The 26,286-nt window shown below is 44.5% G+C and overlaps 1 protein-coding gene across 2 annotated transcripts in view; it reads left to right on the forward strand.

Annotated features, from left to right (window-relative positions):
• Positions 1 to 26,286, forward strand: part of BRINP1 (BMP/retinoic acid inducible neural specific 1) — a 121,981-nt gene that overhangs the window by 18,117 nt on the left and 77,578 nt on the right. For both annotated transcript variants that reach the window (XM_081179717.1, XM_081179718.1), the window contains exon 2: positions 20,049 to 20,316. In XM_081179717.1, the coding sequence (XP_081035843.1) occupies positions 20,099 to 20,316 (218 nt within the window). In that variant the 5' untranslated portion in view covers positions 20,049 to 20,098. The remainder of the gene's footprint in view (positions 1 to 20,048; positions 20,317 to 26,286) is intronic.

The raw sequence follows: 26,286 nt of genomic DNA on the forward strand, positions 1-26,286 counted from the left end.
TGCATGCAAATCTCTGGCATCTGCTGCCAAAATTATCTGGTAATAGGTGCTGCTGGATAAAGTGAGCTGGATGGTCAAATAGTCTGACATCATGCAAGACAGCTTCCTATGTAGAGAATAAGCAAATCTTTACTTGTGATATTTTCTTTAGACAAGGAGAGAGAGAAATGTCAAGGTAAAATGGCACCACTATCTTGCACACAATAATTGCATCTCCATCTCTTGTGATAAACTTTCCACTTTGTTCTTCAGCCCCCTTGAGATGATCCCTTTCATTGTTCTTTTCCCGCTTGCCTTGATTGGTTTCTTACTTGTCTTGATTGCCTTGCTGGGCGTTCCATGATCTTAACAATTCTCTTCCTACATATCTGTGTTTTGTTCATTCATTCTCTGTGTGCGCGTGTGTAGCTTGTTTAGCCATTTATAAAATCCCATCCAAAGTTCAAGAGAAGAAAGTTTAGAAGCTAGCTTGGTCGTGGCTTCTGTATCATTTCCTAGTTCACATGTTATGCTAATCCCATCCAATGTTTGTCCTCTGGTTTACAGCTCATGTGTGGTTTACAGCAAGGTAGAATTCCACCCAAATTGGCTTGCAAGTAGTAAGAGAAATAACCATCTTGGATCCAGTACCCTACCCTGAAAGAGATGGCTATGTTTGGCAAAGGAAGACCCTTGGCCAGCCTCTCCCTGCTCTCATACTGTCACTGTTTAGGATGACTGAGCAGCAAGAAATGTGGCACTTATTGGTTACTGAAAGCATTAAAAAGAAAAAAGAATAGAGAGAGAAGTTGTAATTACATTATACTAATATACCATTGAGTCGCTCTACAAACACAAATTAAATAAGTAAAAAAAAAAAAAGATAGGAGGAAAAATATGTGTTGTTTAGCCTGGAGGGAGGAATATAGATAGGGGTGGGGGATTGCAATGAGAGAGGCAGAATTCTTTGAGGGCAGGATGGAAGGGAGCCAAGCACTTTGCAAATGAGAACACAAAAAAGCCTTTTCAAAAAGAAGCCACTAAGAAGGAGCTGGTGTCCCGCAGGATTCTGAGCAGTGGGAGGTCATAAAAGCACCACGAAAGTAAAGACCATAAAGGCTTCAGTGATTCCATGTCAGTTAATTCCACTTTGCATTCTCTAATTAAGGGGAATGGTTGCTATGTGTTCAACTGCAGAATGTAAGAGGATCCCCTTCTGGGAGCTCCTGGGACCCAGTCGCTGATGGAAGTCCTCTCTCTCTCTCTCTCCTAATGTACTGAATAGCATCTTAGACATGGGTTGGCAAACTAAGGCCCATGGGCTGGATCAGGCCCAATTGCCTTCTAAATCCAGCCCGGGGATGGTCCGGGAATCCAGGCAGCAGGCATAGTGCATGAGAGTGATGGTTTTTGCGACAGACAGGCTTGGGGGTCAAAAGTGAGGCAGGCAGATGCTCGAGACAAGCCCCCTTCTCCGTCCGTCGCATGTGCAGCAATCTTTTCTTCTGGTGTGGGGAAGAGGGAAAAGGAGCCACAGTTCGGATTTCCACCATGGAGCTGCCGGCGACTGACCTCAGGAAGGGCAGTTGCGGCGGCAGGGGCTTGGAGACACCTTGGGAGTGACGCCCGCCGGTGTCTGTGGCAGCGATGCTCCCCACCAGAGGAAGTGGGGAGCACCTGGGTGGCTGCACTCTGAAGCAGTTCTGCGCTCTGCTGGGGAGGCCGCTTGTTAGCTACATGGTGCGAGCCATGGAAAGGTAAATAGCCACCGCCTTGTCTTCCCTCATGCGGGGAAAAGAACGTTTTTGCTTGAGCGGCGCCAGCATGACTTAGCGTGGCCAGCATGACTAAACTGCTTCTGGCGCAATGGGACACTGTGACAAGTGCCGGAGCACATGGAAAGGCCATTTACCTTCCCACAGCAGTGGTACCTATTTATATACTTGCACTAGTGTGCTTTCAAACTGCTAGGTTGGCAGAAGCTGGGACTGAACAATGGGAGCTCACCACCGTCAAGCAGATTCAAACCAACGAGCTTCCGATCGGCAAAGCCAAGGGGTTCAGTGGTTTAGACCACCACATCACCTGCGTCCCCCGGTGGCAGAAGGACACCTATGCCAGCTTAGTATGACCACACCCCACAACCTCAACAGAGGGAAGTAGGGTGCTAGCTCTGCCCTCTGTAGATTATTTGGACAATGGCACAATGTAGCCCAACTCCCAGCTTGCCCCCCCCCCCATGTTCAATTTTGCCCAGCCTAGCTCACTTCCAGGATATTGGAAATGTGATCAAATTCAGCCCAACTACAGACAGTCATTGTCCTTGCACAATCCTTTGTTGCTCCAGATTGTTTCCTTCACATTCCTTCGAAGCTCCTCTGAATGTGAAGAAAGGTATTTTATCTGGCTGGCACATTCTTTTTACATTTCCGACCACCCTCTGCACTATATTCTTACCATTGTTCTCAAATCAAGTTCTTATTGCTGTGGCTTCAGCAAGCAATGCACAGCAAGAAAGGGCATTCTCCTTTCAAGTATCAATGCATCTGCCTTTCACAAGGTTATCAAGTATGGGCTTTTACTCAATACCTAGACACATGCTTGAGTCTTTTTAGAATCATAGAACTGTAGAGCTGGGAGGCAGCCCAGAGGTCATCTTATCCAACCCCCCACAGAGCAGAAATCATAGTTAAAAATCTAATCCAACCTCTGTATAAAAACCTATAATGTCTACCACTTGATCAGTGTTCTTCCACAGAATTTCATTCACATCTCTTAAACCAAGCAGTGTGGGGTTTTGGGGTTTCTTTTGCTATTTCTTTGTACATAGAACATAGGAAGCTGCCTTCTACTGAGAGATTCCAATACCTCAAAATAAATATATTAGCTAATGTCTCATATTTGCTATGGATGGCTTTTTGGTGGCTGCTGCTGTTCTTCCCTCTACTGCACATACAGTACTCTATATACAGACATCTTACCTGCATTGTGTATCTGCTTGGTCTCAGTTCACTTGTATATCTTCTCTGGAGCTATTCATACCGAAGGCACCCCAGCTACCCACATGCAGGAACAGTGAAGTAAAGATTGCATGGGCTGATGGATGCTGATGAACGAATTGTCTTAATTTACATCAAAACTGCACTGCCTTTGGTGCCTTCCAACTCTAGGAATCTGTTCAAAAACCCTGATGCTAAAAGCACAATCAGAGGGGTCCCCCAAAAGTATAATACAGTGTGGGGAAACTTGGTAGTAGCACTACAGTGTGGGTGGAACACAGAATTGCTTTGGACAAGACAAAGCGACTAACAAATTTAATAAATAAATAAAAGCAACGAAAGACCATCAGTTTATCTAGTTCAGTATTGTCTACACACTGATTGACAGTGGTTCTCCTGGGTTTCAGGCAGGGGATACTTCTAGCCTTACCTGGAGATGCTGAGATTGAGCATGGCCCGTTCTTCGTGTGAGGCAGGTGCATTGACCCTGAGCCATGACCCTTCCCCTTACTGTAGCCTTTCAGTAAACGGGATCAGGTTGTTTCAGGGCATTTTCTGGGATTTCCCATCTCTGGCTCTTCATTAGTTAACCATTGCAAGACCTCTGTTTCACAGGGTTGGTTGGTTTGTATAAAGTTGTTATTTTTTTAAAAAAACAAACCCTGCCCTTCTAGTGCTTATGGACACTTGGGTGAATTAATGCCAACTGTAGCGCTAGGCGTGCCAGTATACAAAGCCTAAAATGACTTGGAACCTACATACATAAAAGAACACTTTCTACAGTATCAACCATCTCAGGCCCTAAAATTGACAAGTTTCATCGGGTCTCTAAATGCCAGGTTTATCAAAAGCGGGTTTCTGATGGGAAACTACCAATTGTATCAGGCCCTATTGTATCAGCGGGTTTCTAAACTAGTTGAACATCAGGTTTCTAAACTAGCTAGGTTCTCTGTTGGTGATGTTGCCACTGGGTGCTACCTGGCCTTCTTGGTGGTGGCTCCCTGTTTATGGAATCCTCTCCTTGGTGAGGTGTGTCTGACCCTCTCTTTATTAACTTGCTGGATTAATTTTAAAACATTCCTGGTTCCCCAGGCACTGGATAGCTATTTTTTTCTGTTCCCGGCAACTTTGGAATTATTAGCTGTGAGGATAAGTGACTTTTTAAATATTATTGGGTGGTTTAGTTCAGTACAGTCTATGCTGACTGACAGCAGCTCTCCAGGTTTAGAGGCAGAGGGCAGCCCTTGCCCTGCGTGAAAATGTCGGACCTGTGACCTTTTGCATGCAAAGTAGATTATTGCCACAAAAGGCTCGTCCACACTTCTGCTTGTCTTATGCCTAGAAAGCACTAGCCCAACCAGTTTTTCCCTTGCCCTGTCTCCCCCCCCCCCCAGGAAAAACCTGCTCTTAAGCTCTAAGTTAGGGCAAATGTCAATCTGGGAAAAACCTGAATTGATGTTTGATTAGACTGACAGTTTTCCCTGGGGGAAAGCAGTAGGAGAAGAGGAACTGTGGATAAGCCCCAAGTTACACCCCTTCTGAACCATAAAGTACAGTAACATCCCAAATATATACAATATAATAAAAACAGAGATAGGCATAGCAGATAAAATAGGAGCGTCAAATGAAACAAAAAAACCTGCCTAAACGAAAAGGTTTTTTGTCTGTTCTTCATCAGTAACTTGTATTCAGAATCAGAAGTGTCCATTTCACTTTCGTGAGTAGCATCAGCAGATAGATCCTATCCCATCCCTCATAACCTTGACATAACTTAAAGCCATCTTACTCAGTGGCCAACACAACATCTTCTGACAATGCATTCTATATTCTGCTTGTCTATGGTGTGCAGAAATGAGATGGGAGGGCAACTTGGCATCATGGGCGAATGATTCAAGTGTGGCCATAGAGGCACCCCACGCCCACCACTGTTCTAACTCTCAAATGCAAATTGTAAGTGTTGTGTCTCTAATTGCAAAGGTCTTCCCAAAGTTTGCCCACAAGCAGGCAGTAACCTTCCCTCCCTTCCTTCTGTGCTTTACCAGTAGCATGCATTCAGGGGTACACTGTCCCTGAATATGGATGCTCCATTTAGACAAGAATTTGTATTTTAAAGCCACCTTACTTAGTGCTCATTGCCATGTCTTGTGGCAGTGCATTCCACAAGTCAGGGTTCACCAATCTTTTAAAGGGTTCACATTTGGATTTTTCGGCTGAGCCCACCCCATCTGGTCACCCCTCTGCCTCCACCACCAGAGTCATGGAAGGAGAAAGTGTGTATTCACATGCTTCACTCTTCCAAGCCATCTGAATAAATTTCAGATCCAGCAGAGCCTTGAAAAACACGTAGAGATGAAGAGGGAAAGAGTGTCATTCTTCAAACTTTCTCCTCCAGCCCTACTCAAGGGCGGGGGAAAATGTAACAGTCCTCACCACTTCATGACCCAGGAGGGCAGTGAGTGGAGGTGTCTCAGAAGACGGGCAGGCATTGCGGAAAAGACCTCAAGTGCCCCATAGGTGCCGCATTGCAACCCCTTCCGTAAGTTCTGTGTCGTTTGAAGAAGTTCTCTCTTTTCTTTTCTTTTCTCTTGGTCTGTCCTAAATCTGCTGCCAACTCCCTCAGTTCTACCTGCCTTTCCCTCCAGATGGCAAAACACCAGTAAGATCCCCCCCCACTTTCTAATGAAGCCAAAAGATTAACAAAAACAAGGCAGAACCACTGAGGTTTGCAGGAGGGGAGTGCAAATGAGTTCCTAGTCATTTTGCATCATTTTGGCACAGCCATGCTTTTAGATCCAGATAAAGACCGTGTCTGCAATGGTTAGCAAAAAACAAAACAAAACCCAACAAACAAAAACCAGTCAAACAGATAGTTAAGGGTTGAGAACTATAAAGGCTAAGCGAACATGGAGTTTCAGCTCTGAACAGATGGAAGAGGATAAAAGGGGAAACAGCTGTAGAGAAGGTGGGAGCTTCAGAGATGGAATAATCAGACACTTAGAGAAGCAAGAAAGGGGAGGGAAGGAAGAGAGGATGTGTGCCTGGGCCTGGGGTGGGGGAAGAGGCACTGTCAGGTATGAACACCACCTCCGTTGACAAGACAGACATAAATACAGAGATAAGAATGAGTGACACCAATGCTTATAGGGTATAGGACCAGGGAAGGAAATGTGGTAGGCATGTGGGAATCTGCGATAAGGGGCAGTACATGTGTGAATTGCTAGAATTATACAGAGGAGGGGGGTGCTGGAATGCAAGTGTGAAATAAGGATCCCTTTCCACATCTCTAATTCATTTGTAGAGAGAAACAGATAAGGAAAGGACACACACACACACACACACAGAGAGAGAGAGAGAGAGAGAGAGAGAGAGAGAGAGAGAGAGAGAGAGAGAGAGAGAGAGAGCATTATGCAGTGTACCCTTTGGTGTGATTTTCTTCTGATTGTGGAGAGAAGAGGAAGGGAACCTGAGGAGCAGTCACATAGTTTACTTTGGTTTCACACACCAGTTTACACCTTACTAAGAGCTGGTTCAGGGGCCGTGGTATAACTGTTATTTTGGCCACTGAAAGTGAGGAAGAGCAATCAACGGTCTGATGTATGTCCATCTCAGTGTAATATTTCACAAATGGAAGTAGAGTGTGTTTGGAACATCCCAATTCTACTACCAAGGGTCACTACTATAGTAAACCCACACCTACAATTTCCCGCAGAACACAACAACCTGCCCTCCACTGAAAAAGCCAAGATGGTAACTATCTTTTTTCTTAGATATATGTGTGAGGTGGAGGCATTATTGGGGACGGAGAGAGAGAAGAGAACTATCCTACAAGACCAACCAATCAAGCCCTGTATACTGCTGAATTCTTCCCCTCCCCCATGTTCATTGCAACATGGGAAACACATGAGCTTTATGTTGTCAGTGGGAGTTTGAAAAGGAATATACTTCCCATGGTACTGTGGGAGTTGTCCCAGAGCTTTGAGGGAATTGCACCTCATTTTCAGTTAAATGTAAGACAAAAGAATGGGTATTTCTTGACAGCTCCTTGTCAGATGTCTCGAATGTGGACATGCCCGATTCTCCAGAGAGTTTAATTCATCTGGATGGGTCTTCTATGTTAGGGCATCTCCAGCAAAATCAGAGGCAACTGTGCATATTCAATGAGACGGGTTGCAGATGCCCACGGCAGAGCAGGCCTTGCATGCTGGCAGGGAATACTCTGCCATCTGGCTTGTTGTGCAGTGCTTGCTGATGAATTAACACCTAGGTCCAAGATGCGGCTTGAGTTACCTGCTCTTTGAGTCTATGTCGTACAATCAAGCTAGAGCTGTGATCTCCCGGAGACTGAGTGACATTGCTAGACAAGAGGACATAGCCCAGGTAAAACCAGGGATGTTCCTAGGGGACCAGATCTATCGGACCATACCAGCCCCCTACCTTGCAGAAATCCACTATGTGGAATACCGCAGACTTCTTACAGCGGCTAGATTAAATGTCCTTGACTCTGCGATATTGTGGGGAAGGTACAGGGGAGTACCATACGCCCAGAGAACCTGTCATTGTGCCATGGGTGTGGTTGAGTCCACCGAACACATTCTCTTGACTTGCCCTTCTTATGCAGAGCTTAGACAAAATTTTATAGACCCACTTCTATGTCAATTTAGCTCCCTACCCAGAGAAAACCAGGTTTTACACTTGCTGAATAACGTCACTAGAGCTATACCTTCCTTGGTGGCCAAATTTCTTTTTTTAGCTTTTAAGCGTTGCAAGACTTTAATTGATTGTATTGATATGGGGCTATCTGTTTAGCCCATTTTAGTGTTGGCTCAGCTCAAAAATCTTCTTGGATGTTTTAACTGTGTATTGACAATTGTACTTTTCTGACTAACGGTCGAATAAAAGGTTGATGATGATGATGATGAGTTACCTGCTCACTTTCGACAGGAAAAAATGTTGCTTGGGCAGAGAATTGATAAGCAGGAAAAAGACGCAGGAAAAGATAAATGAAGAGTGAGGAGGGTACATTCAGCCCCCCCCGGGCATTTTTGTCTGTCCCTTGTGACCCTCCCCTAAGGTCATGCCCCCTTCCCAAGCCACACCCCCTCTGGCCCTGCTCCACACCTTCCTTGAGTACTTCAGCCATGGCAGGATGTATTACTGAACTGCGATAATGCCTTTTATTTGCCTGGATGGAAGCTTGCGTGTGTGTAAAGCTCTGATTTTCTGTAATGTAGCTTATTGTGTGAAGGGGAGAACCCTACCCGCTTTCTACCTTCTGCCACATCCACCATATGCCACGCCCTGAAGTTTGCCAATGAGGAAATGTGGCCCCTTGGGCTGAGGAAGGTTTCCCATCCCTAAGCTAATGAAGACCTCGGAGTCTCATCTTGCTGCTATGCTCTTCCTTCCACTTTTGATGGTGATGAATGATCTTCCTTATCAAGAATGGATGGTGCTGAAATATGCATTCTTTGATTTCATGCCAGCATTATGGATCACCTGTATAAAAGCAATGTTTCTCCCAGGTGTATTCCCAATCTGTATAACTTTATGGCTGTTCAACGTTGCCTCAATCCAATATTTAGACAAAGACCTGTGTTCACTAGGAGTTCCTAGGAGTGAATTTAAGGGCAAATGTTTTCTGCAAGAAAGTAGGAAGGGGTGTGTGATCAAACTCTCTCCAGTGCAATCTTTAACACCAGTGCACTGGTGTTTTCAGCCATTATCAGCTGCATGGAAGGGCCATAGCTCAGTGGTATAGCATTTGCTTAGTATGCAGAAGATCTCATGTTCAGTCCCTAGCATCTCCAGGTAGGGGTGAGAATATGTCCTCTGAAACCCTAGATTTTAACATCCATGCTGTCACAACCTTACAAGGGGCCTCTCGGGACTTCATGGAAAGCATGGCCTCCATGGGGCTGTCTCTGAATAAGTTTGGCCCAACTCATAGCCGCAGACATGCCTTTGATCTGGTGTTCACCTCTATGGATGTGGGTGATCTGACACTAAGTAAAAGTGAAACAAAAGAAGTGCCATGGTTGGATCACTTCCTGGTGCAACTAGACTTCTCTGTGACCCTTCCCCTTCACAGGGAGGTGGGACCAATTCGGATGGTCCGTCCTGCTACAATGGATCCAAATGGTTTTCAGAGAGTGGTAGGGGATGTTTATCCCATGTTGATGGCCTTTCAGCTGATTCCCTGGTGGCGCACTGGAATGCGGAGTTAACCAGGGCTATTGACTATCTGACTTCGAAGTGCCCACTCCAGTTGCATGGAGCCCACACAGCCCCATGGTTTTCCTGGGAGTTGAGAGTGATGAAACAATCGCTGAGACGGCTAGAGCATCGGTGGAGGAAAACTCATTCTGAATCAGATCGGACACAGGTTAGAGCTCAACGTTGAGCCTACCAAGTGGTGATAGGGATGACGAAGAGGACCTTCTTCACCGCCTAATTGCATCTGCAGAAAACAGCAACAGGAGACTCTTTCAGTGGTTTGCAATCTAACAGAACCAGCTTCATCATCGGGGCCTGATGAGCACCCCAAGATCTCCTGCAATGATTTCTTGCAGATAAAGTCACTCAGATTTGGAAAGAGGTAGATTTCACCATGGTGGTGGGGCCGGGCTGGGAGAGTGCTAGAGTCCTGTCTGGTCAAGTTGCATGGAATCAATTTCAATCTGTTAACTCCAAGGATGTGGACAAGCTGCTTGGACAAATGAAACTAGCCACCTGTCTCCTTGATCCTTGCCCATCCTGGCTAATAAAAGCGAACTGGGAAGGGCTGGGCAATGGGCTCCACGGGGTGGTGAATGCCTCCCTCTGTGAAGGGGGTCTTCCTGGACCTGTTTAAGGAAGTGGTTATTAAACTGTTTCTTAAAATACCATCTTTGGACCCAGCCGATATGGGAACAATCGCCCAGTTTCAAATATTCTATTCTTGGGCAAAATGATTGAGCAGGTGGTCGCTGAACAACTCCAGGCACGCCTGGAGGATGCGGACCATTTGGATCCCTTCCAGTCAGGATTCAGGCCTCATCATGGGACTGAAACTGCCTTGGCTGTGCTGGTCGATGATCTCCAGCAGGCTAGGGATAAAGGTAAAAGCTGTTTCCTAGTTCTGCTGGATCTCTGTGTCCTTTGGCACCACTGACCATGACATCCTTCTGAAACGGCTAGAGGGGCAGGGAGCTGGGGCAGTGTTATGCAGTGGTTGTACTCCTTCCTCCTGGGCCATGTCCAAAAAGTGATGTTGGGGGATGAATGCTCAGACCCCTGGACACTCACTTGTGGGGTGCCTCAGGGCTCCGTCCTCTCCCCCATGCTTTTTAACATCTACATGAAGCTGCTGGGAGAGATCATCAGGGGGTTTGGGCTGGATGTTCACCAGTATGCAGATGATACCTAGCTCTACCTCTCCTTCAAATCAGAACCAGTGAAGGTTCTGTGTGAGTGTCTGGAGGTAGTTGGAGCATAGATGGCGGCTATCAGATTGAGGCTGAATCCTGACAAGACAGAAGTACTGTTTTGGTGGAACAGGGGGCAGGTGGGTGTGGGGGACTCCCTGGTCCTGAATGGGGTAACTGTGCCCCTGAAGGACCAGGTGTGCAACCTGGGAGTAATTTTGCCATGGAGGCGCAGGTCAATTTTGTGTCCAGGGCAGCTGTCTACCATTTCCATCTGATACGTAGGCTGAGACCCTACCTGCCAACAGACTGTCTCATTAGAGTGGTACATGCTCTGGTTATCTCCCACTTGGGCTACTGCAGTGCGCTCTGTGTGGGGCTACCTTTGAAGGTGACCCAGAGACTACAACTAATCCAGAATGCAGCAGCTGGACTGGTGACTGGGAGTGGCTGCCGAGATCATATAACACCAGTCCTAAAGAATCTTAATTTGTTCCCAGTGTGTTTCCGAGCACAATTCAAAGTGTTGGTGTTGATCTTGAAAGTCCTAAACAGCCTTGGCCCAGTATACCTGAAGGAGCATCTCCACCCCCATCATTCAACCCAGACACTGAGGTCCAGCGCCGAGGGCCTTCTGGCGGTTCCCTCACTGTGAGAGGCAAAGTTACAAGGAACCAGGCAGAGGGTCTTCTCGGTAGTGGCACCATCCCTTCTTCAGATGTCAAGGGGATAAAGAACTACACAACTTTTAGAAGACATCTGAAGGCAGCCCTGTATTCGGAGGTTTTTAATGTTTGATGTTTTAGTATGTTTTGATATATGCTGTGAGCTGCCTGGAGTGGCTGGGCAAACCCAGCCAGATGGGCGGGGTATAAATAAAATAACAATAACAATGTTATTATTGCTATTATTCCAGACCTATGGAGCAAAGTATTAAGAGCCCCCTGCTCCACACCATGGTTTCAATCCATCTCGCCCCGCCCCCCCCACATACCCTATTTATTTGTTACGCAAAACCCAGCAATATAACAAAACTACATAATAAAAGTCATGTTTACTATGGGTGTTCAAAGCAATCATTTTTGGTCACCAGTTGCCTTTGAAAAATTGGACTCATTCCCTCCTGCTGACACAATGCCACCATTATTTAGCCCCCTGTGCTTCATTAACTCCTGTGTGCATGCACACACATGCACACATTAAATGGCACACTTTAATTTAAAGTGGCAATGGCTCTCCTGTCTTCTGTTATTTTCAAACTTGCTTGCAGACTCCAGCATTTGGGGGACATTGATTGCAGCTGAATTGCCCCTAACACCTTCAGTGTTTCACAGAAGTACAATACACCTGTCCTGGCTCTTGGAGGGCATATTTCTCTGCATGGGCCAAAAATCAATACAAACTCCATCTTTTCCACTTCTGCCTTGCACCTTGCTCCTCCTCAACCCTGTATCCTGTTACACATTTTGCAAAGGCAACTGGTAGAGACTGCAATTTCTTCTTGTCACAGAGAGAGAAAGAACATTCTGATATCTGGATTAACACAGAAAAAACAACAGAAAGCAAGCTTGATTGATGAGAGAAACTCCAAAACACATTCCACACTTAATATTTGTGTCTGATATATGTCAGAGCAGAATTCAAGGTTAGGATACCCCTCTGAAGTTCGAAAGTACCTGAGAAGGAACACATCTGTTCTCCAAGCCAGATAGCTTTTCCTCATGTTAAAAGTGATTTTTGATGTAATAGGTTCTTGCTGGTTGAATAATTTACACTGCTTGTAGCACATAAAGAGCTGTGGTGGTGGTGGTGGTATGTGTGCATGTGTGTACATGTATAAGTAACCAGTTGATGCAATGGTTTGGAAGTGTTAAACTTTGCTGAGGAAGTGCAGGCTCAAATCTCTGTTTGGCTGCAAAGCTTTCTGTTCAGCCATAAAGCTCATTGGGTGACCTTCAGCTTCCCTTACAAGTTGGGGAAGCTGTGGCCCTCTGGATGCTGTGGCAGTTCTATTCCCATAATCTTTGACCATTGACTATGTTGGCTAGGGCCGATGCGACTTGGAATCTAGCAACATCTGGAGTGCCACAGGTTCTCCATACCTATCCTGAATTGTGGTCAATGGTACCTTTGTGTTTAAACAAGCCAGCTTCACAGCCAGCTTCGAAGTTTGCTTGTTTTGAATAAAACTATATTTACATTAACCACAGTTTGCTGAGTTCAGATGGTTGAAGAAACTGTGATTATGCAAAAATGGAAGCAAAAAATTCTGATTTCCTCCACACAATTATATTGGAGGGGGGAAATATGCTCAACATTTTTAACAATGGTTTAGCATGTTGGCCAATGTGGTGCTCTTTAGATATTGTCAAACTCCAATTCCGATCATCGCTGACCATTGGCCATGCTAAGTGGGGCTGAAGGGAGTTGGAGTTCAACAACCTCTGGCAGGCACCACACTGGTTTAAGCATAACATCCAAGCTGGGTCAGCCCATAGGACCTGCTGAACTGGATGTAAGTCTCAGAGTGAGAGGTTCGGCTGATGTTAGAGCCTTCTTTCAGACCACCTTATATTCTTCCCTCAATGCCAGCTCTTCAGCTGACTCATTGTTCAATTCTTTACCTTTCAGAATGTTATGTAGCCCTGAAGGCAGGTAGTAGAGCCGCAGCAAAGTGGTCTACCAAGAGCAATTCGTTAGCTGTTTCTCTCCAGTGAAAGCCACAGGAAGCTGCGACCTTCTTCTTTTGTGCATTGCGGGGGTGGGGGTGTCTTATGAAATGTGGGACATGAAAATAAGGACAAGCGTACATAGACTAATTGTGTGTGAACGTGAAGTGAGAGGCAGCTTGTTTCATTATCGAGTTTTATAATCTCTGATTCCCCCATATCTAGCAAGAACAGGTTATGTGAGGCTGGGAAAGTGAGAGAACATCTTGTTTGAAGGGGAATAGACATCTAAGTCTGATGTTAGGAGCCAAGGGCAGCCTGGAATATGAAACAAGAGCTTTGTAATGACCCTCTAAAAGGGGGCATTTTATGTGGAGGAGCACTGACCTGGTGTTTCAAGACTTAATGAAAAGGTGGGAATCTCAGGCCTGGATCAATAGCCATTTCAGTAACTCACTATGGAAGGGCTTGGATATAATGCTAAACCATAGTTTAGTGTTACATGCACAAGTCTCAAGCTTGTGCACCCCCTCCCTCAAATCATCTCCTCTGGTATAGTTGCAAGGGAATCAGAAGCATTCACTTCCATTTGAAATGAAACACACTGCATTGTTCATCTGAACAGGGTTAATTTAAGCTTTAGTTCACCTGAAGAACTGAAGATCCATCCATGGTTTCTGATCCTACCTTGTTTGGATAAACCAACAGGGGTGGGGGAGGGGCATGGGAAGTGAGTGGCATGGCCTATGGAGAGTTCCAATGCCCTTATATACATTTGTCCCCCAGGCCTGAGTTCCCCTGAATTCTGTTTACTATCAACTTACCATATTTTTCACTCTATAACACGCACCCGACCATAACACGCACGTAGTTTTTAGAGGAGGAAAATCCGTAGGCATGCCACCCGTAGGCATTCCCTCCATAACACGCACAGACATTTCCCCTTACTTTCTAGGAGGAAAAAAGTGAGTGTTATGGTGCAAAAAATACGGTATTTCCCTCTTTACCTGTAGAACACGAGTGGACTACACTGACTGACAGTCATTCACCTACTCAGGGCTAAACCAGATGCAATGGCAACAATTTGATTACAGTGGTACCTCGGGTTACATTCGCTTCAGGTTACATACGCTTCAGGTTACAGACTCTGCTAACCCAGAAATACTACCTCGGGTTAAGAACTTTGCTTCAGGATAAGAACAGAAATTGTGCTGCTGCAGCAGCGGGAGGCCCCATTAGCTAAAGTGGTGCTTCAGGCTAAGAACAGTTTCAGGTTAAGAACAGACCTCCAGAACAAATTAAGTTCTTAACCTGAGGTACCACTGTATGCCTCTCAAGCACATGAAGTTTTGCCGGTAATGAGGCCAGTCTTCTGAGGAGTAATACCCCCCCCCCCCAGTATCTAGATAGGTAGAAAGTCATGTGCTGGCATTTTGTGTCCTTGTGTATGCAGATGACCTCAAGCCATGATCAGGAGTCCACCAATACTGACTTGACTTGCAAACCAGCCATTTATTGTGGTCATCTTCACACACACCCAACTCCTCCATTCTTTGGCATGCATGCACGGAGAGCTGGGGGCAGGGTGTTCATTCGTTTGCACAAGGGAATGGAGAAGATAAGAAACAACAGCTTGGAAATAACTGCTGCTGTTTCTTACCTGTTTTCAAAAACTGCAGTAGAATTGAGACCTCTGAGATAGGGACCTTGTTGGTTCTGGGTATCCTGCGAAGCTAAAGTATCCATGACAGACAGCCGTCCAACCTCTGCTTAAACATCTCCAAGGAAGAAGTGTCCACAACCTCCTGGTGGAGACCGCTGCACTGCCAAACAGCTCTTTCTGTCAGAAAGGTTTTCTGTATGTTTAATCAGAATCTCCTTTCTTGTAACTTGAAGCCACTGGTTCAAGTCCTACCCTCCAGAGCAGGATAAAACAAGTTTATTCCCTCTTCCATGTGACAGCCCTTCAGGTATTTGAAGATGGCTATCATATCGCCTCTCAGTCTCCTCTTTTCTAGGCTACACACCCAGCTCCTTCAAGCACTCCATATAAGTCTTGGTTTCCAGACCCTTGATCATCTTGGTTGCCCTCCTCCTGCACATATTCCAGCTTGTCAACATCCTTCTTAGACTGTGGCACCCAGAATTGGACACAGTATTCCAGGTGTGGTCTGTTCAAGGCAGAATAGAGTGGTACTATTACTTCCCTTGATCTAGACACTATACTTAAGATGCAGCCTAGGATAGCATTAGCATTTTTTGCTGCTAGATCACACTGTTGACTAATGTTAAGCCTGTGGTCCACCAAGACACCTAGATCTTTTTCACATGTCCTACTAGTAAGCCAGGTGTCCCCCATCTTATATTTGTGCATCTGGTTCTTCCTACCTAAGTGCAGACCTTACATTTGTCCCTACTGAAATTAATATTGTTAGCTTGGGCCCAGTTCTCCAATCTGTTAAGGTCATTTTGAATTCTGATTCTGTCTTCTGCAGCATTAGCCATCCCTCCCAGTTTGGTGTCATCTGCAAATTCGATGAGCATCCCCTCAATTCTTTCATCCAAGTCATTTCTAAAGGTGTTGAACAACAGGCTCTGGACAGAACCCTGCAGAACCCCACTTGTCACTTTTTTCCAGGATGACGAGGAACCATTCACGAGTACTCTTTGGGTTCAGTCAGTCAACCGGCTACAAATCCACCTAACAGTTACCTCGTCCAACCCACATTTTACCAGCTTCCTTACAAGAATATCATGGGGGACTTTGTCAAAAGCCTTACTGATCAAGATACACAGCATTCCTCTGATCCACCAAGCTTGTAACTTCATCAAAAAAAGAAATGAGATTCTTCTGGCATGACTTATTTTTGAGAAACCCATTCTGGCTCTTAGTAATCACAGAATCCTTTTCTAAATCCTCACAGACCAACTGTTGAATTATCTGTTCTAGGACCTTTCCTGGTATTGATGTCAAGCTTACCAGTTGGTAGTTACCTGGGTCTTCTCTCCCCCCTCTTTTGAAGATGAGGAGTAACCTCATCCTCTCCCTCTCCCTCCCTCCCTCCAAGTCCCATTCTCTATTATAGTCCTTTTATGACAAAAATCCATTTGTGCAGGTGATATAGCCCACAAATCACAAGCTTAATTACTCAACTTATTTACTTAATTACTTCTGACGATGCTTAATTGCATTTTGTTTCTTAATTGCTCGGTGCAGGGCTAGCTTACAGTTAGCATGCCCACTCCCTTCAGAATGATTCTGAGTTCTACGCTCATTCCAATCATAAAACCTTGGACATTTCATTAGATTCATGTGCCTCTGACAGTTTCTATATACTTTCTGATAGCATTTCTTGTCAACTTTGGATGTCACCACTTTGATTCTTCATGTAGTGGTCTCTTAAAGTGAACACATAAAATTCATAACAGAATCCTATAAAGAACACATAACAAAGCAGTAAAGGAAAATTACTAGTAGCCTCAATCAAGTCTCTCCTCTAAACATCGCAAAAGAAGATGCATTTTAACTAACCATCTAAAACTACAGAGAGAGTGGAATAGTTGTGCCTCAACCCAAAGTTAAATAATACTGCTGTAGTACAGGCTCCCCCAACCTGTGCCCTCAGATATTTTTTGTAAAAGAATTGCCATTATTACTAATATTATTCATAGTGGTAGTCGGTGCTTTTTTCAGTCAAAGCACACCAGAGCGCAGTTTGAGCACCTTTCAGGTGGGTGCCATTGTAGGCTGCTGCTCCCCCTGCCTGCTTCTTGCCTTTATGTACTTCTCAGAAGCCCAAATCGGAACATTTGAAGTCATAACAGAAGCTGGGCAGCATGTGCAAGTCTACAATTCTTTAAAGGTCTGTGACTCCACCTAGCAGCTAGCCACTCCTAGCTATCACTGGGGTGGGGCTAATTTGTGTTTCCTTTTCTTCAGTCTGTCTCCTGTGTAGTAGCGGTGGGCTTTAAGCTTTCCAGCTAGGCATCTACTGTTGCATTCACACACACGATTGTGCAAGGGCCCTTCCAAGCTGCCCTAGCCATCCGCATGAATCTAAGAAAATGAGGGAGGTGGGGGCGCATTTGTTTTACTTGCAGGGTAAAATAATCAGGGGCATTAGAATCTGGCCCGAGTCACCTGCTGACTAACTGTAACAACTTCATGGTGAGTTCTGGCACCTATTTTCTTGAATAAAAGCACTGGTGATAGTAGAAGTAATGAATATATTGCTTAATACGTACTTTCTAAACAGAAAAAAGCAACAGTTGAACAACGTTGTTAAAACACAGATACAACATAATTAAAATGCAAGAAATAAAACAATCCCAGAAGATGGGGGACATCTGGCTTGTAAAAAGAAGTTTAATGTAAGTCAATAGCTAACGATTCTAGGCTGCATCAGATTATAATGTCCAGATCTTAGTACCACTGTATTCTCCCTTGGTCAAACCACACCTGGAGTACTGTGTCCAGATCTGGGTGCCACAATTTAGGAAGGATATCGAGAAGCTGGAACATGTGCAAGGGAGGGTGACCAAGATGATCAAGGGTCTCGAAACCAAATATTTTGAGGAACAGTTGAGGAAGTTGGGTATGTTTAGGCTAGAGAAGAGGAGACTGTGAGGAGAATGATAATCTTTAAATGTCTAAAGGGCTGTCACATGGAAGATGGAGCAAGCTGGTTTTCTCCTCCGGATGGTTGGACCCGAACCAATGGCTTCAAGTAACAAGAAATGAAATTCCAATTCAATATCAGGATGGAGCAGAATTATGTTCAGTCTGCATTTTAAAATGAACTGATCTAACTGGAAACTAAGCCTTATGACAAGCAGTTGAAGGAGCTGGGTATGTTTAGCCTGGAAAAGAGGAGACTGAAAGGATATATGATAACCAGTTTCAGAAACCTGAAGGGCTGTCACATGGAAGAGGGAACGAGCTTGATTTCTCATGATCTGGAGGGTAGGACTCAAACCAATGGCTTCAAATTACATGAAAGGAGATTCCGGCTAAATGTACGGAAAAACTTTCTGACAGTAAGAGCTGTTTGGCAGTGGAAGAGACTCCCATGAGAGGTTATGGACTCTCCTTCTTTGGAGATTTCAAAGCAGAGGTTGGATGGCCATCAGTCATGGATGCTTTAGCTGAGATTCCCCATTGCAGGGGGTTGGACTAGATGACCCTTGGTGTACCCTAACAACTCTACGATTCTATTCTTTGAACTCTCAGGAAGATCTTTCTGACAGTAAGAGCTGTTTGACTGTGGCACGGAGTCCCTAGGAAGGTGGTGGAGGCTCTCTGTCATTGGAGGTTTTTAAAGCAGATGCTTAAGTTTTAGTTGCTTAAGTTATCAGTGCAGCATTGCAGGAGGACTGGATTAGATCAGGGGTCGGCAAGATTCATCTTGCCTAGACCGGATCAGTCCCATGGAGATCCCTCCATCACACATGCGCAGACGTGATTTTCGGCACTGCGAAAGCGAGTCCCCGCATTGTGCTGTGCCGGTGTAGTGCAGCCCGCGAGCAGGTCGCTTGGTTCGGGGGTGGCTTGTGGGCCGGTCAAATGACCTCTGCGGGCCGCTTCCGGCCCATGGGCCTTAGGTTGGTGACTCCTGGATTAGATGATCCTCAGTGTCCCTTCCAACTCTACAATTCTATGATTAAAACATTAAAATGCAAACCACCAGTGTTGAAATGAGCAACAAAACGATCTCATTAAAGCTGCTGTGCAATTAAAACAAAATTCTTGTGTTAAGAGGTCAAGAAACTGCTTGTGTATAAACAGGGCAAGACGAATGGCAGTGAGGATGGGGGCCTCTCACATTTCAGCAAGGAGCATATTCTGCAACACCCGCATTGCCAGTGAAGAAGCTGATAAGCATCATGCCTTTGTAAGGCTAACTAGGGCCTATTTGTTGATCTTAATGCTCTTACTGGACAACAGAGAGAACACCTGGCATTTAGGTAGCCTAGCCACTGCATATTTTGTTGTACTACAACTCCCATCATCCCTGACCATTGGCTAAGCTGCCTGGGGTGATGGGATGCGTAGTCCAACTACATCCTGGGACCCAGAGTTTGTTTATTTATTTCATAAAAATGATATACTGTTTGATTATAAAAAAGAAAAGAAAAAAGTAAGACAAAAAGTTCACAACCCTGCTTTAAAACATATGGAAGTTAAATTACTGAAAAGGATTAAAATCACCTCAACCTTCTAAGCATCTGGGTAGGCTTGTTTAAACAAGAATGCTTTTAGTAGGCACCAAAAAGAGAACACTGAAGGTGGCTTCTTGATCTCAATAGGCAATAAGTTCCAAAGTTGTAGTCACTGCCGCAGTAAACAATCAGGTTCTCACCAATGTGGAACTGGCATTATGTGGCACCTGTAGTAGTACCAATTTCACTGGTTGATCCAGTCACGTGGGGTAAGGCAGTCTTGTAGAGAACACTTTGGGGAACACTTTGCTGGAGAATAACCCCTTGAACATACTGAGTTATTATGCACAAGAATGCAGTCTCCAAGGAAGAGACAGAGACATTGTGCCTTGAAGATCAGATGTACATCAGTGCACATGCATGAACATCAAGGCCTCATGTCACACACAGTCTGCCATTCCATTTGCTGTAGCTTTTGAGGTTTGTTTCCCCACTACTGATGTGCTGATATAAGGACAATTATGCATTTTTATTAAACTCTCAATCTGTCTATCTTTATGAAACACCTTTAGCTGAAAGCACAAACTTTCTCTTTGTTTTCCAATGAGCACAATCAGGCTAGCATATACAGAAGGCAGAATGACAGCCTTCAGCAATGGAAAGTGTTTGGGTGTGAGTTCCTGAATACTTTTGGATGAACGCAAGTGGAAACTGTAGGCAAATATCCTATTGGAAATTTAAAAACAAGCACTGAAACCGCTCTTCTTTGCCCCTGTTTTTCTCTTTCCTTTCTTCCCTCCCTACCTTTCCTCTACTCCCCCTTTCCCCTCCCTACACAGGACTCCACAGAATGGAGCAAGAATGAGAGGAAAAAGGCAGACAGAAAAGCATGAACTGGAGGCTTGCTGAGTTCCTCTACTTCCTCTTTATATGGGACCATATAACAGTACAGCCCTCCCACCAGCAACCCGCTGCGACCAACCAACATGTCTCCAAGGAATTTGATTGGCTTATTTCAGACAGAGGGCCCTTCCACCACTCGCGGAGCTACTTATCCTTTGTGGAAAGACATCGTCAGGGATTTACAACCCGGTATAAAATATACAGGTAAGGAGGAATCTTTTGTTTGGGGGTGCTTTCCATTAAACCAATAGCTTCCCTTTGATGTCTTTTGAGTGGTACATGGATGATAGGCAGCTGCAAACTAGAGGATGGGTGATGCCTGACTTGTGAAAAGGAGCTCAGAATTGCTGAATATGACTGGCAGCATGGCAGCTGTAAAAATGGCTAATGCAGACTTTAGCGGCATTGATAGGGCTATAGTTTCCCAGTTGTGAGAAGTGAGAGTTCCATCCCCCGCCGCGCTCACTGTTCTTGAAGAACTGTCACATGAGGCTTGTTTGTGTGTTGCACTGAACACAGGAACAAGCTGTCTCTACACCATAGCTGCCAATTTTTCCCTTTTCTTGTGAGGAATCCTATTTGAAATAAAGGAAAAGGGAAACGTTTACAGCTATTCTCTACACATGTGAAAGAGTGGACACTTGTAGATTTGCACAGCTCAGCTATTGTGTACAGATCCATAAACTGTATATTCATTGAACAATACATGTGGATTATGGTAGAAGCGTATATCTCGACTATCTGTGTACATGGATACATGGACTGTACACTTGTAGCATCTGAACACCTCTGTAGAAGAGGGCAAAGACATCTGCACCACAGGGGGTTGGAATAGATGAACCTTGGGGTTCATTATAACCCCACAATTCTGTGGTTCTATGTGCTCTGCTGCCCTAAAGGAGAGAATTAGATCAAATTCAGGATGGCAGATTTCTCTTGGATCAGCTGGAAAATCTGCTTGGCCATAGAAGTGGTTGGCAAGGACAGGAGAGAGGTCTTTTGTGCAAAGAGACCCCCCCCAAAAAAAAATCTTACTTTAATAAAGGCTCCTGGGGTGGGTAGGTGTGAGATAAACCAGAGCCTTTGGTTTTAGTCTGCTATTGCTGTTTTGGTTTTTTATTAAACTCTTTTATGATTTTGCTTTATGATACTCTTCCCACCCCATGCACTGCTCATTGTTTACTTTTATTGTTAGGGTTGATTATAATTTTGTTGAGATATAAATTGGAACCCACCTCAAACTTTGCTAGGTGTAAGTGGTCAAATAAGTAAATATGTAAGCCATCTAAGCAAGTAAATAAATAACCAAGCAACCCGAGGTCAAAATATGTCAATGGGCAAGGCAAATGCGGCTATAGAATCAGTTTCTATGCATTGCTTTATAATGTGATATTTTATGGAGAACTTGGGGTCTTGAGCCTTTTGTCAGACACGGAGAATGGAAGAGGATTGCTTTCAGAAGGCATGGTACATTCACGGAAGTTGGTGTTAGTTCCATGCTGTTTTGGGTGATATGAAATATTTTTTATGCCAGTGATGTGGGGTCTGAATTACGATGCCCCTCCCTGCAATTCTTTCTCTGTGCATTGAATTCCTTCATAATGGAAGGAATTTGAAGCTTTTTAGTTTAGAGAAAAGGCAGGTAAGAGGGGCATGAAAGAAGTGTATAAAATTATTCATTGTGTGGAGACAGTGTATAGGAAAAAGTCCCCCCTTCCCCTCTCATAATACAAGAGATTCTTACTTGTGTAAGAATGCAAATACCTATTTCAACAGTTTTTTAAAAATCACCACCTGTGCATAGCTTACCTTTAGAAGCTTTTAGAGACAAGGTTGTATAACCTAGAAAAACTATGATATTCAAAGATGCTATGATATTCAAAGATGTGGATCATCTCCCTTCTCTGTTTCCCTTTTAACAAAGAAATCACTTGTAAACAAGAAAAAAGTAAAGTTTACTCACATATAAGTCTTGACAGGATTAAGGATGCAAATCAGTGAGGCAATAGTTCTTATAGTTACAAAAGACCATTGTCCAGTTCAAAATGGTGTGTAACTCTGTGGAGAAGACTCTACAGGCAATCTATCCCATTAAAGGTAAGAAGAGTGTGCTGTGACTAGGGCTGGGCGATGTTGGGTTTGCAACATCGTGATTTATCATCAACCAAACATCGCAGTTTGGCGATAAACCATGATGTTGAAAGAAACTGCATCAGCCCTTGCCAGCAAGGCACTGGGGTGAAAGTGCCTCATCTCTCACTGCTGGAGCTGAGGCACTTTCACCCCAGTGCCTTGTGGGCTGGGGCCAGTGCATCTGGGGCTGAGGCTCAGCTGGGGTGTGTGTGTGTGTGTGGAAAAGCTCCTGTCCCCAGCTGAGTGAGCCCTGGTGTCCTTGCCACTCACACACGAGTGCCAAAAACAAAACCCTGTGTTGCAATGAGAACCAATCACAGAAATATAGACACAACACGTAGGCTAATAACTGCTAAAGCACATGTAATAAAATAATGATATCATTCAAAAGGTAGAAATAAATCTATTAGAATTCATATATACAATGTAACAGATTAGTGGCGCAGAACGTTAAGCCATGTGTTCAAGATAGGCGTTAAAGGTCAGTCTCACCATGGTTATGCAAAGGTTTCAACAGAAAGTCTCAAAAGTAAAGTTTTCTCAATAGTTTTTCAAACGTTTCAATGGAAGACGTCCCAGAAGTCTCAAGGACAGTGTTTCCAGAATGATACTACTGTTTTGTGATAGTTTTCATCAGCTGAAAATACACAAGTGGCAGGGATGGCAGGGCTCCTTCCTGAGGCTCCTTCTGCTTTTGCTGGCTGGTGGGGGGGGGGCGTCGTCATGAGCAATCTCGCTCGCTCACCCCACCCCACTCCCCGAAGACAGGCCAAGCATTGCCTTTGTCCATGCAGGTGCGCTGGCTCCTGGGTTGGTCGTTCACCCTGGGTAGAAAGACGCAGCCCACTCTCCCGGGGTGAAGTCCACAAGGCAGGGCGGTCTGACGCTAAGCCTGACCCCCGTGGCAAGGCTGAACACCTGCCTCAGCCGCAGCTGCCTTGCTGGCGTTGGGGAATCTAATGGAGCTTGCACCCGCAGCTGTCCCCCCTCAAGGGAGAAGTGTGACAGAGCCCACGCCTCCCGAGCTGAGCAGCCAGGGCTCTCTCAACCAGAGAGGAGGAGCACCTCAACGGAGCCCCCACCCCAGCGCTGGCTTGTGCAGCTGGTGGCAGGCTGAGGGCTCTGTAAAACTGCTTGGCTGAGGTGAGGGCAATGGTGCGCCCCTCAGCCAAGAAGATTAAAGAGGCAGAGGGAGGAACAAACTATATCAGCACCTCACCGATGTAGCTTGTTTCTCCTTCTGCCAATATGAGGACAGAAGATGGTGGCTTCACTCAGTGGTATATCGCTGGCGAAACAGCTGCCTTCTGAGTCCGCTTGCCTCCAGCACTCGGCTACAGCTTGTTTCTCCCTTGGCGCTGGTAGAAGAGGGACTCAGAAGGAAGTTTCCCCCATGATATACCACTGAGTGAAACTGTCATCACAGTCTGCCCCTCGTACTGGTCCTGGGTGATATGTTGATATATTTCCCAGGCCTTGCTGTGACAGGAAGATGATTAAGTTTTCTATTTTTCCTTCTTCTGCTATAAAGGTTTAGAGGATATAACATCAGACACTCCCCTGTCTGTAATTCTCTAGCAACCGTGCATTTGCAATTTTGGCTTCAGATTCTCCCACAATTTTGACAAAGCATATAAGTGAATTGTAGAATTTGATCCCAGAATGTAGTAACAACCCTCAAATTGAAGGGATTTAAAAGAGGATTCAACAAATTCATAGAATATAAAGTTATCAGTTGTTGCCTACATTCTCCCTCCACTGATGGAGGCAGAATGGCCCTCAGAAGAGTTTGCTTGTTTATTTTATTTATTTCATAAAATTTATACACTGCTTGATCATTTTTTTTAAAAAAAAAGGTTTACAAAAGATAAAACGGTAAAATAAAGGAAAAAATTGCAAATGTACTTTCAAAAATGTGAAAGTTACAAATAGTAAAACTGATTTAAATCACCTCAGTTTCTTAGCATCTGGGTAAAAGGTAAAGGGTAAAGGGACCCCTGACCATTAGGTCCAGTTGTGACCGACTCTGGGGTTGCCCTCCAGAAAATTACGCTGAAATGGCAGGATTGCTATGTCTCCTCTTAATCTTTCCTTTTGTTTTAACACACCCAGTTTTTTTAACCCAAACCTCCTAGGACTTGGTTTCTAGGCTCTCCTCATCCTGGTTGTCCACCTCTGAACATGCCCTAGTTTGTCCATGGATTTTTCTTAAAAGGAGTCACCCAGAACTGGACACAATGTTCTAGAGGGTGGAAGTTGTGGAATCTTAGTGATAGCAAGCTCTGCAGTTGACTGCATTGTGGAAGTGAACGTGAATATTCCCCTTGCCGGTCACGTACAAAGATAGTAATGGACATCTTCATTTGGAGAGGAAATTGCAGAGTAGGAATTTTTATTATAAATAAATGGAAAAAATTAAAAAATCAACAACATGCACAGAGGCTACATAACTCTAAATATAGATGAAGCAAACATTTGTGGGCTCCATCTGGAAAGATTATTTCCTCTTATAATTGGCTGACTAAATAACTGTTAGGGTTGGTTTAGTTATAATTATTTCTTTAAAGGTTTCCCCCTCCATGGTAAAAAATTGCTTATTTCACAGTAAAAATGTGCCATTTCATGGTACATTGATCAGAAAAAGGAAGGAAAAAAAAAGGAAAATAAGAAAGACATTTTTGTGGGTAAATGGAATACATTTATTAATATCAGAAAACAGTTCTGTCATACTTTCCCATATTTATGACGGATGTTCATGCACTAAATTGACATGTTTTTCGAGTTACAAATATGACTGGAAAGAGGAGTAAATGATTTTTATGGGTGGAAAATGAATGCTTGCCACAAGACGTTAGAAACAACCCAGCTGGATCAGAACAAAGACCTATTGTTACCACCACCACATTTGCTGGACACTGCATAAGATAGGTTCTCTGGGCATTTTGCCAAATCAGTCACAGTGTACCTGCCACTTATGTGAGGTCCACATGCAGAGGCAAAACCTTTCAAAGTCAGGAGCCCCTGAAACCACCACTGCCTGTTGCAAGGGGGACTCTTCCCAGGAGGTGCCTTCCTTACTGGCCTCTAGGAGGATTCTAGTGCTGTCACGCCTCCTTCCAAAAGTCTGTTAAAGAAGGTGCTGCCATGCTTACTTGGCCTTGGGAAGTTGACTCAATGGCTCTGGGACACTGTCAGAACTTTCTCACTCTCACAGGGCAGGTGGGGTATAAAGTAATAAATGGAGAGCAGGGAGTGGTGGGTTTCCTGGCTTTCCATCAGAAATTCAGCAGGCACTTCACTTTAAATAATTTTATTAATTTTTATTCTATGTTATATATATTGAATACAGGAAAAAGCATACATTCAATTAAAGTTCCCCCTGTCCCCACCATAACAACCCCAACTACATCCAGTTGTATTAGTATTAATAACATATAACCTTACTTCAATAGCTGATGACTTAAAAAGTGTTGTTTCACAGGTTTCCTTGTGTTTTGTGTAGTTTGTAGATGAATCTTCGCAGATTATTGTGTTGTCTTCTTTTCTTGTACTTTTCTGTCAACTTTTCCATCAAGATTAAATCCCAAACATAAGTGTATCAGACTTCATATATGTTCAGTGTCCTCCAGTGCCTAGCAACAGCAAAACGTGCTGCAGTTACAAGATGCAGAGTTAAGTCTCTGTTCCTAAATTCTTGTGCTTCATCTGCAAATATTGAAAGTAGTGCCATTTGGGGATTTATTAATTTTTTTTAAAAAAATGTTTTACAGGTAATTTTTTTAATGTGTTTTTTGGTGTGTGTGTGTGTGTGTGTGTGTGTGTGTGTGTGTGTGTTGTACACAAATGTGATATGTGTTTTAATGTTGTATGTAACTTCCCCGGGGTTCTTAGGGTGAAGGGCAGGTAATTAATACAGCAATGATAGTATTGTGGCTACCCAGCCATGGAGCATTAGCTACCTAGCCCTTGCTTCCGACGTGACCCTACCCCGTCCCGCTTCCTCTGAGGCCAGGAGAGGAGCACCGGGCCGGGCACGGTGGG

The sequence above is a fragment of the Podarcis bocagei genome (genome assembly GCF_964188305.1).
Source record: "Podarcis bocagei genome assembly, chromosome: Z".
NCBI classification, from domain to species: Eukaryota; Metazoa; Chordata; class Lepidosauria; order Squamata; family Lacertidae; genus Podarcis; species Podarcis bocagei.